This window comes from Lagopus leucura, unplaced genomic scaffold (assembly GCF_019238085.1).
Source record: "Lagopus leucura isolate 7727_CA_CO unplaced genomic scaffold, USGS_WTPT01 Super-Scaffold_73, whole genome shotgun sequence".
NCBI lineage: Eukaryota > Metazoa > Chordata > Aves > Galliformes > Phasianidae > Lagopus > Lagopus leucura.
This window is the reverse complement of record NW_024962252.1, coordinates 76,947,329-76,963,079: the sequence shown is the minus strand read 5'-3', so window position 1 is coordinate 76,963,079 and position 15,751 is coordinate 76,947,329. Positions and strand designations below refer to the sequence as shown.

General features: G+C 38.3%; 1 protein-coding gene across 2 annotated transcripts in view; it reads right to left on the bottom strand.

The window, feature by feature from the left end:
• Positions 1 to 303: 303 nt before the first annotated feature.
• TMEM247 (transmembrane protein 247) overlaps positions 304 to 15,751 on the bottom strand; it is a 36,335-nt gene continuing 20,887 nt past the window's right edge. The window contains exons 2-5 of one of the 2 annotated variants that reach the window (XM_042886245.1): positions 13,373 to 13,514; positions 3,210 to 3,443; positions 2,376 to 2,675; positions 304 to 1,042 (exon numbers count right to left, since the gene is read on the bottom strand). In XM_042886245.1, the coding sequence (XP_042742179.1) occupies positions 854 to 1,042; positions 2,376 to 2,675; positions 3,210 to 3,302 (582 nt within the window). In that variant the 5' untranslated portion in view covers positions 3,303 to 3,443; positions 13,373 to 13,514 and the 3' untranslated portion in view covers positions 304 to 853. The remainder of the gene's footprint in view (positions 1,043 to 2,375; positions 2,676 to 3,209; positions 3,444 to 13,372; positions 13,515 to 15,751) is intronic. The other variant, XM_042886255.1, reaches the window with a different exon arrangement.

Sequence of the window (15,751 nt, the reverse complement as noted above, 5' to 3'; positions counted from 1 at the left end):
CCCTGACCTGAGTGTTTGGTTTATTTTTTGTAACCTACCTGATTATCGAGTACCCTTCAGGTTATTGTCCTTTTCACAGCACAGTGCAAAGAGAAGGGAGACTGAGACAAAAGCTATTTCAATGAAACAGTCAGGCATGTGTATGAGGATATGTGGATGAATTATGTTCTAACATCCCTGGAAGATCATGACACTGTAGTTACTTGAACCTGACATACCATATGGTAGATGACTATTTTTTGTTAGAAATATCAATTTACAATATCAGTGTACAATTGAAGTAGCACTGAAAAATCATCTCACTAGACAGAATGCCTTTTTATTGGGGCTATATTTGATACCTTTTCTTATCACTGGGGAGACTTCAGAAATCATGACACCTGAGTTACAAATAAGGTATGTGTTTGCCAGTACTTGCTGGTTTATTGCTGATTGAAGCTGTGTGTAAGTATAGAGAGTGCCACGGCACAGAGGGGAACGTGTCTATCCCAGAAGCAGAGATAGCAATGAACTTATAGCAATATTAAGTTATCCTGAGTACTTTTCCACAACTAATGAATTAGCTCTGAAACTTCTGCACAAAAATACATATACAGGTAGATGGATAAAGCCAAGCCACTCTGTTAATCCAAGGAGGAGAGGAAAAAAAATAAACCATGTTCAAAGGAGACTTCTTATTTTATTTGTAAAGACAATGTGATGTCAAATCATGTCATCCATTTCCAGTTTTCTTCAGGAAGTCAGTTAGTTTTGTGTAACTATTTGTTGGTGTGGATAACAAAAAGCAGTAAGATCAGGGGCAGAAAAATGAACGATATTCTATCTCTTTTAAGAGCACATTTGTCCTAGATTTTTAATCCTGGAAAATCCCTTTGAGAATGAGAAAGAGCACAATAGCAAAAGAGAACTGGTGATGGTTTTGGAAAAAGTAAAAGACCAGGTCTTTTACTATGTAAATAATAAATATAAAGGTGAAGCAGTATAAGAAAAACAAAACACTTTGGTTTGGAGGCAGGAGCCGGTCTTGGAGTCCTTGTCTAAACTGTGAAAAGAGAAGATAGACATCATGTTACATGACTGTGTTCCACTCACACCCAATCCACGTGCTTCCCTGAGCACACCTCATCCACTGGCATATTTAGTTCATAAGGAATAATTGTGAGGTTAGGCAGCATGTGAACTGAGACCAAATCAGTTATTTTGTTAAATAACAGAAGTCACATTCCCTCCTATATCCATAACACAGACTGTTTTCTCTCTGAAATAAATGTTAAGTGACCTCACTTACAGAGTGTGCAAGTACATAGAGTAATTCATGAGAGGTAAGTGCACGCTCATGGTAAGACTTCTTGCATCCATCTCTATATTTGTGGAATAACTATAGCCAGTGCTTCTTTGCTGCATGGTCATTTTCAAACATTTACGCAGGCTCATGGGCAAAATTTCAGGCCTTTACTAAAAAGAATCCAATACCTGAGATGTTTAGTCAGATGCATGTAATCTAACAAGTGTATTTCTCTTAATTGACACTAGAAAACTTCAAGGATTCTATGGAGCTTACCAGAATGCCATTCTTGCACATGATCTGAGATATGTACAACACAATGCTATGAATGCTGCATAAAACATCCTTTTATTCTGTCCTGATTTAAAGCACAGAACATGCAAGTGAAGTCAAATATACAAGTACCTCTAAAATATGTGTGATTTAAATTCAGATGCTCTGTTTATTCCCTAACTCAATCCAATGACAATTGGAGGCTGATCAGGGAAAGTTCTAAAAACCAGGTTTTCTAGTTGTCCTGTTGGTTAAACTGCTGAGTGGCCTCTTTGGAACTGGGCTGCTGTTGACAACACGCTAAATATTGAACATATGATAACCTCAGCTACTTCTATAAAAAGAAGTCTTGCAAAACTGATTAGTTGTATTGTTTTGATAGATTATTTCATCCATGCATTTACTCATGCATTTCCTATCTGAATCAGCCAAATGTAACTCAGGAAATTGCTCCTACTGTAGAGGCAGGAAACTTCTGCACTGACTAGTATGGCATTCAGATCAAGTCCTCTGTCATTCAAGGGGAAAGAGTAAGAAAAAAAAACGTGTTTGTGGATCCTTACCTCATAACTTAATTTGTGAGTTATCAGTTCTTACATTTTATTGCAGTGAATGTTCTAGGGAGAAGAATCCATCTCCTTAGTACATGTACAAGCTTTAAGGATCATCTTCTGAAGTCTAACTTCAAAAGAAGTCACAGCACTACTCAATACACAAAAGAACAAAATTTTACAAAGTACTTCACACAGGAATTGAATGTTTCGATCTGTACTGGGTTCAACCCTCTCTTTTTCCTACTCACTGCACTTTTCTCTACCTGTTGATGAATCCGGGCCATTCTCTCTTCATGAAGCCTTTGTTTGTCACTATCCTCATGTTCATATTTCTGTTCAGCCAGCATAAAATTGCACCACATCCTCTGAAGTTCAATGTCAGCAGCAGTGACCTGCATGTAGCAAAGCTCTTTCTGTTCTTCCACACTGGTGGATACTTCAGACTGCAAAGTACTTGCTCTTCCCATCACATCCAAGTGTGCCATATGACTCCTAGCATCCATGTTCTCAGTTGTATTGTCTGAGATGAAATATGATGTTGGTATGTCTCTCATGGCACCCTGCTAGAAATTGGAGAGTTGTTAAACTCATTTTCAAGCTGATAGAAATGCAAAAGGATTCATCTTAGATTCATCTAAGTCTATCTGAGTATTTGTTCAAGCGATTATTCATACTTTCATGTAATGATTCACTAGTTCTTTAATAACCCTCATTTCTCTAATTTCCATCATTTCTAAATTTAATCATTAGATTTTGAAAAGAAATCTTACACTGTTACATCTTACAAATGTTGTCTGACAAAACATGAAAAATCCCCCCTGTCAAAATTTTCTGATTTGAACGTTCAGAATGTTCAAAAAATATTTAATTAGGGTCTTTCTGGCCTAAATCAAACACTACAACCTTTTTAACCAAGTAGAAAGATCTCACATCTTGTGAATTTGATATAATGCACAAAAAATCTAAGCTACTGGAGTTCTTTTTCTCTCAGAAGAAACTCAAATTTCTCATGATCCACACACTCCTTTGCAGGCTGATCTACACCCTCCACGATTTGTTGTACTTTTACATCTGGAAGAACTCTATTTTCCACATACCATGTTCACTTGTTGCTGCTTCTTGTGCCTCTTGTTACCATTATTCTGGGTTTCCTGTAATGTAAGCTCAATATCTTTCACTAGTTTGTCCATAGCTGTTTGGAATGAATGTCTCAATTCCTCTAGATCGCTGAGTTCTTTCAAATCACCTCACATTTGCTGGTCTTCAGCAAACAGAGATCCTTTCTGAATGTGAGAGACTTCTACTGACATCAGAGTGTCTCCAGGGATGTTCTGGAACAGAATGAGAATATGTATGAAGCAGATCACATGTATCCAACAAAGTGACTCCGAGTTGAATTTAGGAACATACACTTAGGGCATATGTTTAGGGATGATATATAAAAGTGTCAAGAAGCCTAACTTGATTTTTTTTTTGTCTAGAAGTGCATGAAAAATCACTGTATGTAGTGATGCAAATACATCTTCTGGGAATCTCACTAGTCTTTTTAACATCTGTCAGTAATTCCCTTCAAAGTACTACTCAACTTATGGAAAATCATAGAATCACAGAATCATAGGGGTTGGAAGGGACCTCCAGACATCATTGAGTCCAAACCCCTGCCAAAGCAGGGTCCCTACACCAGGTCGCACAAGTAGGTGTCCAGGCAAGTTTGAACATCTTCAGAGGAGACTCCACCACCTCCCTGGGCAGCCTGTTCCAGTGCTCCGTCACCCTCACTGTAAAGAAGTTCTTGTGCACATTTGTGCAGAGCTTCCTATGCTGCAGTTTCTGGCTGTTTCCCCTTGTCCTGTCTCCACACACTGCTGAAAACAGTCTGGCCTCGCCACTCTGTCCCCTACACCTTAGATATTTGTAGACCTGGATCAGGTCCCCTCTCAGTCTTCTTTTCTTAAGACTAAACAGACCCAGTTCACTCAGCCTTTCTTCATAGATGATTCATTCTCTTCAAAATGAAACGTGGCTGAGAAATCTACCCTAATCTAGAGGGGTTCTTACAGTTTTCTGCATAGGCAAAATCACAACTTGTAAGGTTACAGCAAGTTGTTAGCTGGAAGACAATACTGTCCTTTTAATTAACTGGAGCTAGGCAGACAATTCAGCATGCAAACTAAGAATTCAGCTTCTTGTTTCCAGTCTCATGGTATTTGCTGCACTTTATAAAACGGATACAAAGCATAAATTTCATATTTGATAAAAGACTAAGGCAAGTAAGGCAATTAATTTGTTACTGAATTTGAGGAAGTGGAGCAAAAGTGGAAGAAAGCAGATAAGCTGAGTATCATGGGAAATTGATTTCCCATGATAATTTCCCAAGACAAGCAACAGGTTAACACAAGACAACTACCTTCTCTTCACAGGATTTCTGTATAGAAAACTTGAATCTAGCTGTCTCAGTTCAAAGGACGCTATGATTGCAGGAGATCCTGTTCTTAGCTAACTTCATGACAGCCCTGTTGCCATAACAAACTCAGGGGTTCTGTTGGCAAGCTCACACACTGTCACAATCCTTGTTCTAATGTCAAGGCAGCATCCAGACTCTTAAAGGGACTGGGCATAACTCCTTCTTTGTCACAGTCCATTCTATGTCACTGTGTTTTCTTCATTATAAATACATCTCTGTGTCACAGTGAAGCTTTCTGCCAGAATTTGTGGACTCCCAGAATGTTTCTATGCCCGTTCTGACTAGTTCCTTCTGGGAAGCAGGTTTATTGGAACAGGCTGGATGGCACTGCAAAATTCAAGGGGCTGTGTGCTAGTGAGATCCTCAGCCTGCTCCATGAGGTGCTGGGTACAACATGGAATATTTGAAATGTTTCTCCACCAATGTATGCAGCAAGATGAACATACAAGAGGAACTAAAAGCCTTGTCTCAATCCCACAACTACAACATCATTGCAGGAAGCAAAACCTGGTTGCAAGAGCAGCCATGCATGAGGTTGGGGCTGAGCTGTGTGGAGCCTGCAGCTGGCTGTGACATGGTTGAGAGGCTGTGGGTGAGGATTAAGGAACAAGGAAAGAAAGTGGATGTCAATGAGAGAGTCTGCTATAGGCCACTCAGACAGGATGGATTACCCTTTAAGGAATTAAGGGACAACTCTAGAATAGCCATCCTTTGTCCTTATGGGTGTCTTCAAGTATTTTTTCTAGGTAGCACCAGCTGTTGTCTACATACTTCTACATATATAGAAATAAAATAATAATAAATTAAAATAAAAACCAACAAGTACAGCTTGCCAAATAATTTTATTATTCACTCTTTTTAAACTTCAGACTGTTTTAAAACTCAACAACAAATAAAGCAAGGAAAAAAAATACAACCAAACACAGGTGTCTCTTTGTTAGGCAAAGAACGCACACATTATTTTAATCAGCTCATCAGCACCACCCTGCAAGGTTATGCACTTACAGCACCTGTTTCCTCTGAACATGAGCTTACAGAATGAGGATACGGAGTCTCACTGCAGCTGTGAGTATGGAGAGGAACAACTGAATTCTGGTACTTGCTGATGAGGAGGGTGCTGAAACTGGGAACAAAATACAGCTCTCTTTTGGGTCTAAGGAAAATGTAAAATTCCTTGAATGATGAGGTAGTTCCCCTTTATATAATACAAGTTTCTACATCCTAAGGCTAAGCAGGTACTATGGCTGATGTAATGTGGGTTTATGTGCTGTTGTTACAAAAGGGAGTCTTTTTCCCACTTGTCACTTTCATTTATTTCAGGGAAGAGTTACTCAATAGGAATTTGCAGAACTGTGTTAAAAACTAGATAAGAAATTTACCAAAGATTATTTGGGTCCCAAATCCTTAAAGATACAGAGTATCTAGCAACTGTTCCCCTGTAATTTTAAAGGTCTGGGCATAAGCAACATACATATTATGAACTTCAGGCTGGGTTAAATAAATACCGAGAGGGTGACTGAATATTCTGGTGTGGAAATTAACTGGAGCTGTGATACAATGAAAAATATTTCTGCTCGAATTATGAAAGACAGCAAAAAACTTTACAAAGATCAGCCTTCAAAGCACTTTAGATCGTGCTGTTTGGATGGATAACAGCTGTCCTGAAAAACAGGAATGGATAAATGTCATTATTGTGTAATAATGAACTGGAAAAAGTGTAGAGACTTATTTAGAATTCACTATTCTGAGATACTGACGTTTGAAGATGAGAGGTAATAGTAATATGAAGATAAATGGATGAGATGCAGTATCTGGTATCATCCAGAGCAAAAAATTGGAGGAATATAGAGTATCCTACCAGCAAATCAGATCCAATATTTAAAGTGATCTAGAAAAGTTGTGCACTGACTTTATCTAAGCTAAAATACATTTATGAAGCGAATGGAAGAGAGTGGGAGAGAGAACAGAGAAGTCAAAATAAGCAGTAAAAACATGAAAAGAAGGTGGAAGATGTGGATCAATGATAATTACTAAGAGGGACAACACAAAATGTGCCAAGCGGCAAAGCAGAAGCATCTCCTGAGACGCAGTTTGGAAATATATAAAAGAACGTCAGCTGATGCGGGGGGGATTTGGTAAGTGGGGATGGAATGGAAGACCTCTAATTGCCAGAAGCTGGGCTTTCATCACATGAAACCGATTTTTCTGGATTTGAACTTGAGAAAGCTGGGGAAAGTAGAAGAGCCACTAACATCAATTCCCACACGCTAGCAATTCCCAAAGTGGCCTGAACAGGATTTGTTGGAGGTTCTGTTTTTATTTTTTGTTTTCCTCTAATAATTGTCTCTTCTAAACTTTGTCGATGCAGGTGTAATTCTAGTCATGAAAGAAACAGAGTTCAGAGAAGCTACAGATTGTGGATACACATAGGAGAGGCAATAGTACAGATCTATGAGTAATAATCTAGCTCTGACTGCAACAGCCTATGAAACACATCTTGGAGATGAAAAAGGAAGTCTAAATACTTCATTTGAAAGAAAAATCAGATAACTTTCCTGTGAATGCTGACTAATGTGAAATATCACTGTGAGGATGAAAAATCCAGGTAGGAACGCACAAAAGTATCCCTGACCTTGAACTTTAACCCAAAGCCTAAGAAACTTAACAGTTTATCTGGACAGTAGTTTTCAGAAAAATGATTCTAGATCCTGAAGGCAACACCTGGATAGCCTGAATATTTTGTGTTTTGGTAAAATGTGCACAAAGTACAGCATGTAAATGCAAACAGGACCTCCCTGGATACAATCATTACTGAAAATTCTGTGCAAGAGGAAGAGCATTAGGCTTTGCAGCTCTGACAATCGAGTTCAGGCTCTATCAGTAGTGAGATCTGGCAACGTTGGTAGTGTAAGATACTTTTCTCCTAAGGAAAAGAAAAACTGAGAAGATTAATGTAAATCTAGTGACAGATCACAGTTCCCAGCTATGCTGACAGCTATGCTGGTGGAGGACTTTATAAATAAATGGATGACAGTACTGTTCAATTTTCATTGGGAACAACTGAAAGCATCTTTATTGTGAAGGAAATGGATTTGGAACATTCAAATTGAGTGAATGAAATTGTAGCTTTTTACAAATATCATGCTTTATCATTCTGACAATGTGTGTCCCAGAGAAATAGTAAGAGTTAGTAAATACCGAGAAATACTATCCAAATTTCTAATAGCAGGGAAATATTTTTGTTTACTACATTACCTAGGAAGCAAAAACTGGAAAATAAAAACAGTAGGTTTTAAGATAGTTCTCAATTGTTACTAAGCCAGTGTTTACAGTAATGTATCTGTGTATTACCAGAGCTCTATGTGGTTCCAAGAAATATAAAAAGCATGGTTAGATGGAAATAGCAAGGGGACCATAAAAGATCCTAGTTAGTAGACATTGGGGGGGAAAATAAAAATTTATAAGACTCTGATTTTACCATTTAGAGTAGCACAAAAGGAATCTGGTCTCTTTTCTTGGCTTTATGTCTAAATCTCTTTGATATGAGTCATGCTGAATTGTTAGAGAATTTTCCCCCCTTCATGTGTTTTTATTTTTTGGTACTCAGATGTTGCTAGCTAACTACATTAGCTACAATTAACTACATAATAGTTTGTTTTTTTTTAAATGGAGATGAATGCAAACACACACCAGAGGTTTCACTCTGCTCAGGTTAGATGATGTTCAATGCATTGGATCACAGTTCTGCTGTTGGGAAAAATGAGTTGTTTGGGAAAGTGAGAAAGGGCTAACAAAACATTTTTTTTTTAGACTGCAGCTTTCAGGGTGTTAAAGTAGTCATGTATTCTTCTTTAATTACTCTGGGAAATTAATGGGTAACTGTTCTGTGGGGCATTGTGGTGTTGAATTAATTCACTTATGAATTAATAGCATGGGAAGTAGCCCCTCTTGCTATATGGGGAATTAAATGGTTGGCTAAGGCAACTGGCATACGCCTGAGTTTTAGAATTATTTTTGGAATTATACCTTATCTGCTCTACCATCCTTCTTTACTCATACATTCTCCTTCTGAATAGAGTAGCAGTGAACAAAACAAAACTTCTCTAAAACAGACAAGAACAATTCTCCTATATATAATGTCTTTTGAGAACAAATGTAGTTATAACACTACATGTGCAAAGGCATTTGTACCAGAAATGCATAGGAAAGCCATGAGTAGACACAACAGTTAACACAAGGACTGTCATTCTCCCATTGTGATCACACTGGATGCCTCGTGCAGGCACTAGGCAGTTAATCTGTGTATACTGGCAAATATATCAATGGCCAAAGATTTAGAAATTACAGAGAAATGTTCAAGTTTGTCTTTCGGTGTGATAAAACACAAGAGAAGACTTTGCGTTTAATGAAATAAAAATATATGTACCACTTGTTGAAAAGATAATGGTGTTCCCAAGCATTTCAAAAGTTAAACTGCTTCCTTTATGTATTTTTTTATCAATTTCAATGAACTGTTTTTTCAACTATCCTAGCTAACTTCATTGTTCTTTCTAGTGAATTTTTATGACTGCACAATATATGTATGTTTGAATTCCCTGAAGACAAGCACAGAACACATGGGCTGTATAAAATGTGTGACAAAGAGAAGAACATATGATGCACTGAGAGAAAGTGGTCTTGTTTTTCTGCCAAACTCACTCATTCTTTGTCTATAGTTTTCCTAATAAATTCAGGTCTTGTTTCTGTATCAGTATCAGGGTACTTCCTTCCCACGGACTGATTTAACATATTTTCTTTTCCTTGTGCACTTCCCTCAAGATCTTTATAATTAGTTTAGTGCCTTGATTGCAAGGATAGAAGCACTTTCAATAGTTGGCAAATCTCAGGTTTTTGAATATTCGGGATATTGATGTTCAGACAAGATCACTCACTAAAATTAGAGTGTACAGTATTTCTGCTCAGAAAACTTGGGTTATGCACTGAGGAAGGGAAGAGATGGAAATGTAGCTGCTTGGGAAGGCTTCTCCAGTGGTTTGAAATTAGGCAGGTACCAGACATGCAGGTAGCAATCAAACCTGTGAGATACCATCATAGAGTGTGATTTGCCATGATTTGGATAGCTGCTCTTGTTCTCCTCCTACCCTAGGAAGTGGCTCACAGTTACAGCTGTACGTAGAAGTGGCTCCACACTAATACCACTCAAACTAAATGTCAGCCTAGTTACTTAGTCTGCTCTATCTCATTCCATATGGTCTGAATGCTCTTGATATTAGCAATTTGAAATATGATTCTCAGTTATCAGCAATCCTCCTTCAAAATAATTATTACTTCAAAGAGAAAAATAAATGATTAGATAAAGTTATCAAGTCTAGAAGACAATAGATTTTTTTTTGTGTGCTTTTTTTTAAAAAAACTACTATTTAAAAAAACTTTTTAGAACAGTGTTTTGTTGTTTGTGTTTTTTTATTTTTTTTTAGAAGAACCTCACTGAGGTTGTTCACCCATGATATGTCTGTATTGACGTAAACATGCTGAAGAGTCTCTTCCCCCCATAATTAGAATATAAGCCTAAGTCAGATGATTCAGTTAAAAGACCAAATGGTACCTGGCACAGCTCTTCTTCTGTAAATAGTGCGTGTTATTTATTTACATTACATGACTTTTTTTCTCAAAAAGGAAATAGAATTACAGTGAGAGCATTGGAAGCTGAACAGTGATTCTTAGTCCGGTGGGTGAAAGTTGATAATTTAGAGGATGCGTATAAAGAGCAGCCTGGGAGGTGATTCTTGTAGTAGAAAAGCAAGGCAAAAAGAAGGCATGGAAATCCTTATAGGACAAAGATACACAAGAGGAAGAAAATGAAATACATGAACTGAATAAAGAAAGGGAGCAATTACTCATGAAAAACAAAACAGATTAGTATTACTAAGACTGAACTCCCTCATGGACTGAGGGAGGAACAAAGAACAATAGGTGACTCAGAGAGAAGTGAAAGAGTAAAGAAATATTAACTGAATATAGACACTCTTGATATCAAAGGCAGTCTCTGTCTTCAATCTGCATTTGTGCACACTGCATGGGTGAAAAGGCAATGTAGCTCTATCCCAAGGCACGCATCCTCTTGGCAAGCATGATGATCCTAATGCCACATCTCTCAGCTCCCTTCACGTTCTCCTAGCAAGTTAGACACGTCCTAGAGAACATATGTGTTTTGGGAACTTATGCTTACTGAAACACTTACTGATCAACATGGAAACATCCAGCCAGCCTCCGAGATGGCTCAAGATCTTCATAGTTAGTCCTTAATATAACGCCTGCTGAGATTTTTCCACCAGCACAATTTACCATTATCATCCTGACTATAAGCCTCTTTTTCCCTGCAGGCAAATACCTACAGATACTCTGTCAGCTAAAATCTCTAAGGAAACTGCCTATGCACACGCTTTCTTCAAGAAGCATCTTCCAGAGTTTCTGTTTCAAAACTTCTCGGAGGCACCTAATAGCTGCCTCTATTCTTCACTGGGGGGAGGTCTCTAGCTGAAAAGTACTTGATCCCAGTCTTCAGCCTGGCTGCCGCTCCTCCAAGCAATCATCCATCTCTTTAAGTAGCAACGCCATACAGTAGAGGCAAGGAGATGAGAGAAAGGTGCTATTACAGCCCAGATAGTAGAACTCAAGAATGATGCTGATCATCACATGCAGTCAAGCTTCCTTTACCCTGAAATTTTAAAGAGACCAGTACGAGGAAAAGCAGACTTACTGAATAAATAAATGGAGTGCTGTATCATCACAAAGTGGCTTGCTGAAGTTGTCCTTCTTGATCCCAAACTACCAAGGCAACATAATAACAGCAAAGAAAATGTATCACTCTGACATAAGGCATAGCAAACCATTCTGGAGGAAGTCCGGGAATGGTGAATGGGCTTGAACAGTCAGAGATGTAACAGCATGAAGAGATTGAGCTGCACAGACAAAAAACTCCAGGGAAGTGCCTGTCACTGATCCAGTTTTAAAAATACATAAAACTGGGAGATGGGGCACAGACAACAATAAATTATCTCATGTTTTTGTTTTTTTTTTTTTTTTTTTTTTTTTTTTTTGTCTTCAACCAAATGGCAACTATACCAGTCTGGAGTGGATGTGTAATGGGACAGAAACAAATTAATTGAGACTTTTCTCCATTACTGAGGTCTTTGCAAAAAAAGCATTCTACATTCAGAAGGGTAATGGTGCTGTATGTGTGTAAACTATATGCCAAATTATTTTTATATTGTCTGCATTGCCACAGAAAAGTGTTTATGTGGCAGTGATGGACATGGGAGAGTAGGCATTGTGATGATAGTCTGACAATTGAACTAGATGATCTTAGAGGTGTTTTCCAATGTTTCTTAATGTTTCTGTGATTCTATGATAATACATTCTCAATATTCAGCAATATAGCTTCATTCACTAGATGAAGAAAGTTCATAAAATTTCTCCTACACATAATTTAACAAGAGAATTAGGTGGGGTTCCCTCCCCCTCTCCTCCTACAGAGACTAAAGGTGAATCATCTTATCTAAAGCATGAAAAGGAAATGGAAACCCACAAAAAACTGGTCTTGGTAAGAGAGCAGAAAGCATCTGCTGCAGCACTGGGCCACATGGCCTCCAACTCACTAGGATATTTGGTGTTTGTAATCAAGATGAACAGGAGTCAGCAATGTGTCTATGGGGATGAGAGTCAGTGGCATACTGACTGCATTAACAAAAGCATTTCCAGCGGGTCAAAGGAATTGCTTATTACCTCTACTCAGCACTTGTGAGATCATGTCTGGAGCGCTGTACTCAGCTTGAACTTCACAGTTCCTCTTCTGAGAGGCATGTAAGAAAAGGTCAAGAGGCTATGGGTACAAGCTGTAGCCAGGGAAATTCTGTCAGAAACTAGCAAAGCTTCTTCATAGTGAGAATGGTTCTGGAGCTGGTGCCAGACAAGCCAATATCTCTTGTGAACACAGGCTCACAGCATCTTGCAGGTGACAATAGCAGTTTCAGTTCCTTGTGTGGGGAAGCATCTTAGCTGAGTTTCAGGCACCACTTCTCTATGAAGGGAGTTACCTTCAATCCACTGGTTTAAAAAAAGCTCATTGCTCTGTGTGTGCCAGCAGCACCATGCTGGCTGGGTGCTTTTGTTGCAGTGCTTCCTGCAGGAACTCTGCTGGGAGCTGCACTTCTGGGTCAGGATGTGGGAGCATCTGGGCTGCTGATGTGTGACTGAACAGAGGAGAGGTATGAAATTTGTGGGTGCAGCAGGTTCACATACAGAGCTGAGAAGCCAGTCTGTAGGAGTGAAGAAATGCTCTAGAAGGCTATAAAAGAAGGCTGCCTATTACTGTGTGTATGCACTTTTTTCTCCTAGAAGGAGTCAAACACACCCAGCAACTTAGTGTCTCACAAATAAGATTTGAAAATCTCGTTTTTCAACCAGCTGTGGTGGTGAAAAGGGAAGAAGAAAGTATATTTATGTTACTGTGAAGATCACAGAATCTGGAGAGTATTTGGTAAGTATCAGGAAAAAAATGTCTTTATCAATTGTATCCCGGCCACCTAAGATAGTGCTTCTTTTTATGCAAATCCTGATATTTCCCTCAAATCAGCCAACTAGGAATGAGAATAAATCTTTTCCACAAACAACAGCCCTTGACATTGGTGCCAGTTTGGTGATAAGTGCCAGATCAAATCATAGACATACGATATGTTTAGCATTATGTTTAAGTTTTCAGAAAGTAAAGATGAAGTCTGAGTTTTCAATACATACCAGAACAAGGAGACTCAATAGCTGTAAGTATATGATCAGCAGGCTCTATGCTGGCACTTTTAGTTAGAGATAAAAAAAGAAAATTGAAAGGAAGAGATCTTGTAGCAGAGCCTCAGATGTTTTACACAGTATCTGAAGGAACCTGAAATGGAAAAGAAGGCATAATCAGAAGAAAGCACTTATCAACGAGGAAATAACTTTTGCCAGCTCTTAAGAATGGATGATAGATTCCTTAGCTCAGATAAGCTTGTTGCTATGAACAGTGCCAGAGACCTAACAGCTTTTATCTGTATAGTCTGATGTTTTCCAAAAAGGGAAAGCCTCACAATGTGACTAGCTCACGGTACAACTAGGTTTTTACCTGTGTGTAGTCAATTAGGATAACATGTGGAAAAGTACATGCTGTATGTACATCTGCCAAAGCTGACTAGGAAGCTTTCTCTGCCAAACAGTCTGGGGGACCTGGAACAACTCTGACTCCTGAAGATCACAGAAGATGATAGATAGCTGGCAAGAATGCGGTGGGATACAAAAACAAATTTTAAAAGATAACAAAACATGAAAGGCATTGGAGGAGGAAATCTATGAGGCACATGAATAGTCAGCCCACAAATCAGTGAGAGCAGGAAACAGAAGGTTGGGCAGAATGCATAAGTAAGCAGGATAAGGAAGTAGCATACCTGGCTCCATTGCTAAATGCTTCTGCACTTTGCAAATATCTCTTTCTACCAGGACATAGTCTTCAGAAATCCATGTGAAATTTGATTGGGCACTGTACCAACAGCGCAAACATATTCATAGACAATGCCAAAATACACTCACTTGGGCAGCTCAAGTAGATGAGTTAGGTTATTAAAGTGTGATGAGTTCTGCCCTGAAGAAGGAAGGTTAAAAGTTCAGAAGAAAAAGATATTAAAACTGAATGATGATAATCAGGCTGCTGAGAATAATTCACTTGACAGAGGACTTCACTGCTTACCTATGACTGAAAGAAAGTTTGATCACCCATGTGATCACCCACCTCCAGCCACAGACTTTATGCCTGTTGGCCTTGCTTAAAAAACAGATTGGGATGTGACTGTAGGTCCCAGCTGGAATAGAAGTGTTGTCTCCTTTATATCAGTAGTCCAGCTGTCAAAACACTGACACTGCAGTATTTTACTTTACACGGTTCTAAGTGACATATTTGCAGGTGAGCCATCTTACTTTCACACCCCTGGTTTTCTGTTACTCTGACAAATAGTTTTACTTTCTGGCTTGCCCCCAAATGCCTGCAGCCATCCCTATCAACCAATGCAGTCCCTATAAGAGCCTTCAGAGCTGAAATTTTTTATGCTGAGAATTCCACCACTGCTGAAGTCATGGAGGGAATGTTTAGGGAAAAAAAAAGGTTTTTTCCATGGTAATATTATTTAATACTGGTTCTATTCAATGTCTATATTATTACTGAGCCTAGAGCATAGATCTGAAATTTGGTCCTGATTCTTGAGCAATTCTGTCCTGTTTACGGTGTTGTATTTTGTGTGGATAACTGTATGCAAAGTTTCAAACAGAAAATATATGAACCAGACGGTGGCAAAAAATTAATAAAGATACTGAATTTTTTCATTAAAATAGTATTTTAAACCCCAGATTAAACAGTGTTATCATTGCAAGGGGTAATTTTGGATTTAATGTATAAGTTGTTTTAATATATAAGAACCAGTTCAAATGCTTAAATTTAATATCTTGATCATGGAAATCAGAGAAAAGTTACCTCTGAAGAAAAAGAAGACAAATTCTATTTTTCCCCATGGTGTTTCCTAAGTACCAGAACACTGACCGTGAACTTATAAATTCTATTGAACACTGTAATTCCTATATCCCTCTCAGACTTTATCCTTCATATATCTGAGCCAAAAATTAGGGGGTCAGATTTCTAGATGTAACATGGCACCTAATGACATCTCCATGATAATGTGAAGATTTGTCCAATACATTTTTTTCAAGAACAACTTACTAGGTTGGAATTTTGGCTCTTATTATCTATGAAAAACAAAGGTGCCAAAATGATTAATTGGGTATTCGCACCAGTTCAGGCGAAGAGCATACAAACATAGATCTTACAGAACAAATAGGCAAGATTAAGAAGAAATACAGTTAACTCACTGTTTAATAGATGAAGAAGATTTGACACAAATCTCAGAATCACTTGATTTTTGTGTATTTTCAGGTTTCACCTTAACTTGTCCAAGCTGAACAAAATGTCAGGTGGTTTGGACAGTGAATCCAAAACAAATGAGTCCATTCTGTTGTTTTAGCTGCATGATCTTCTAAATGAGATCCACAACTGAGCTGACATTCAGATCATTATAAAAAAAAAAATCCAAACAATACTGC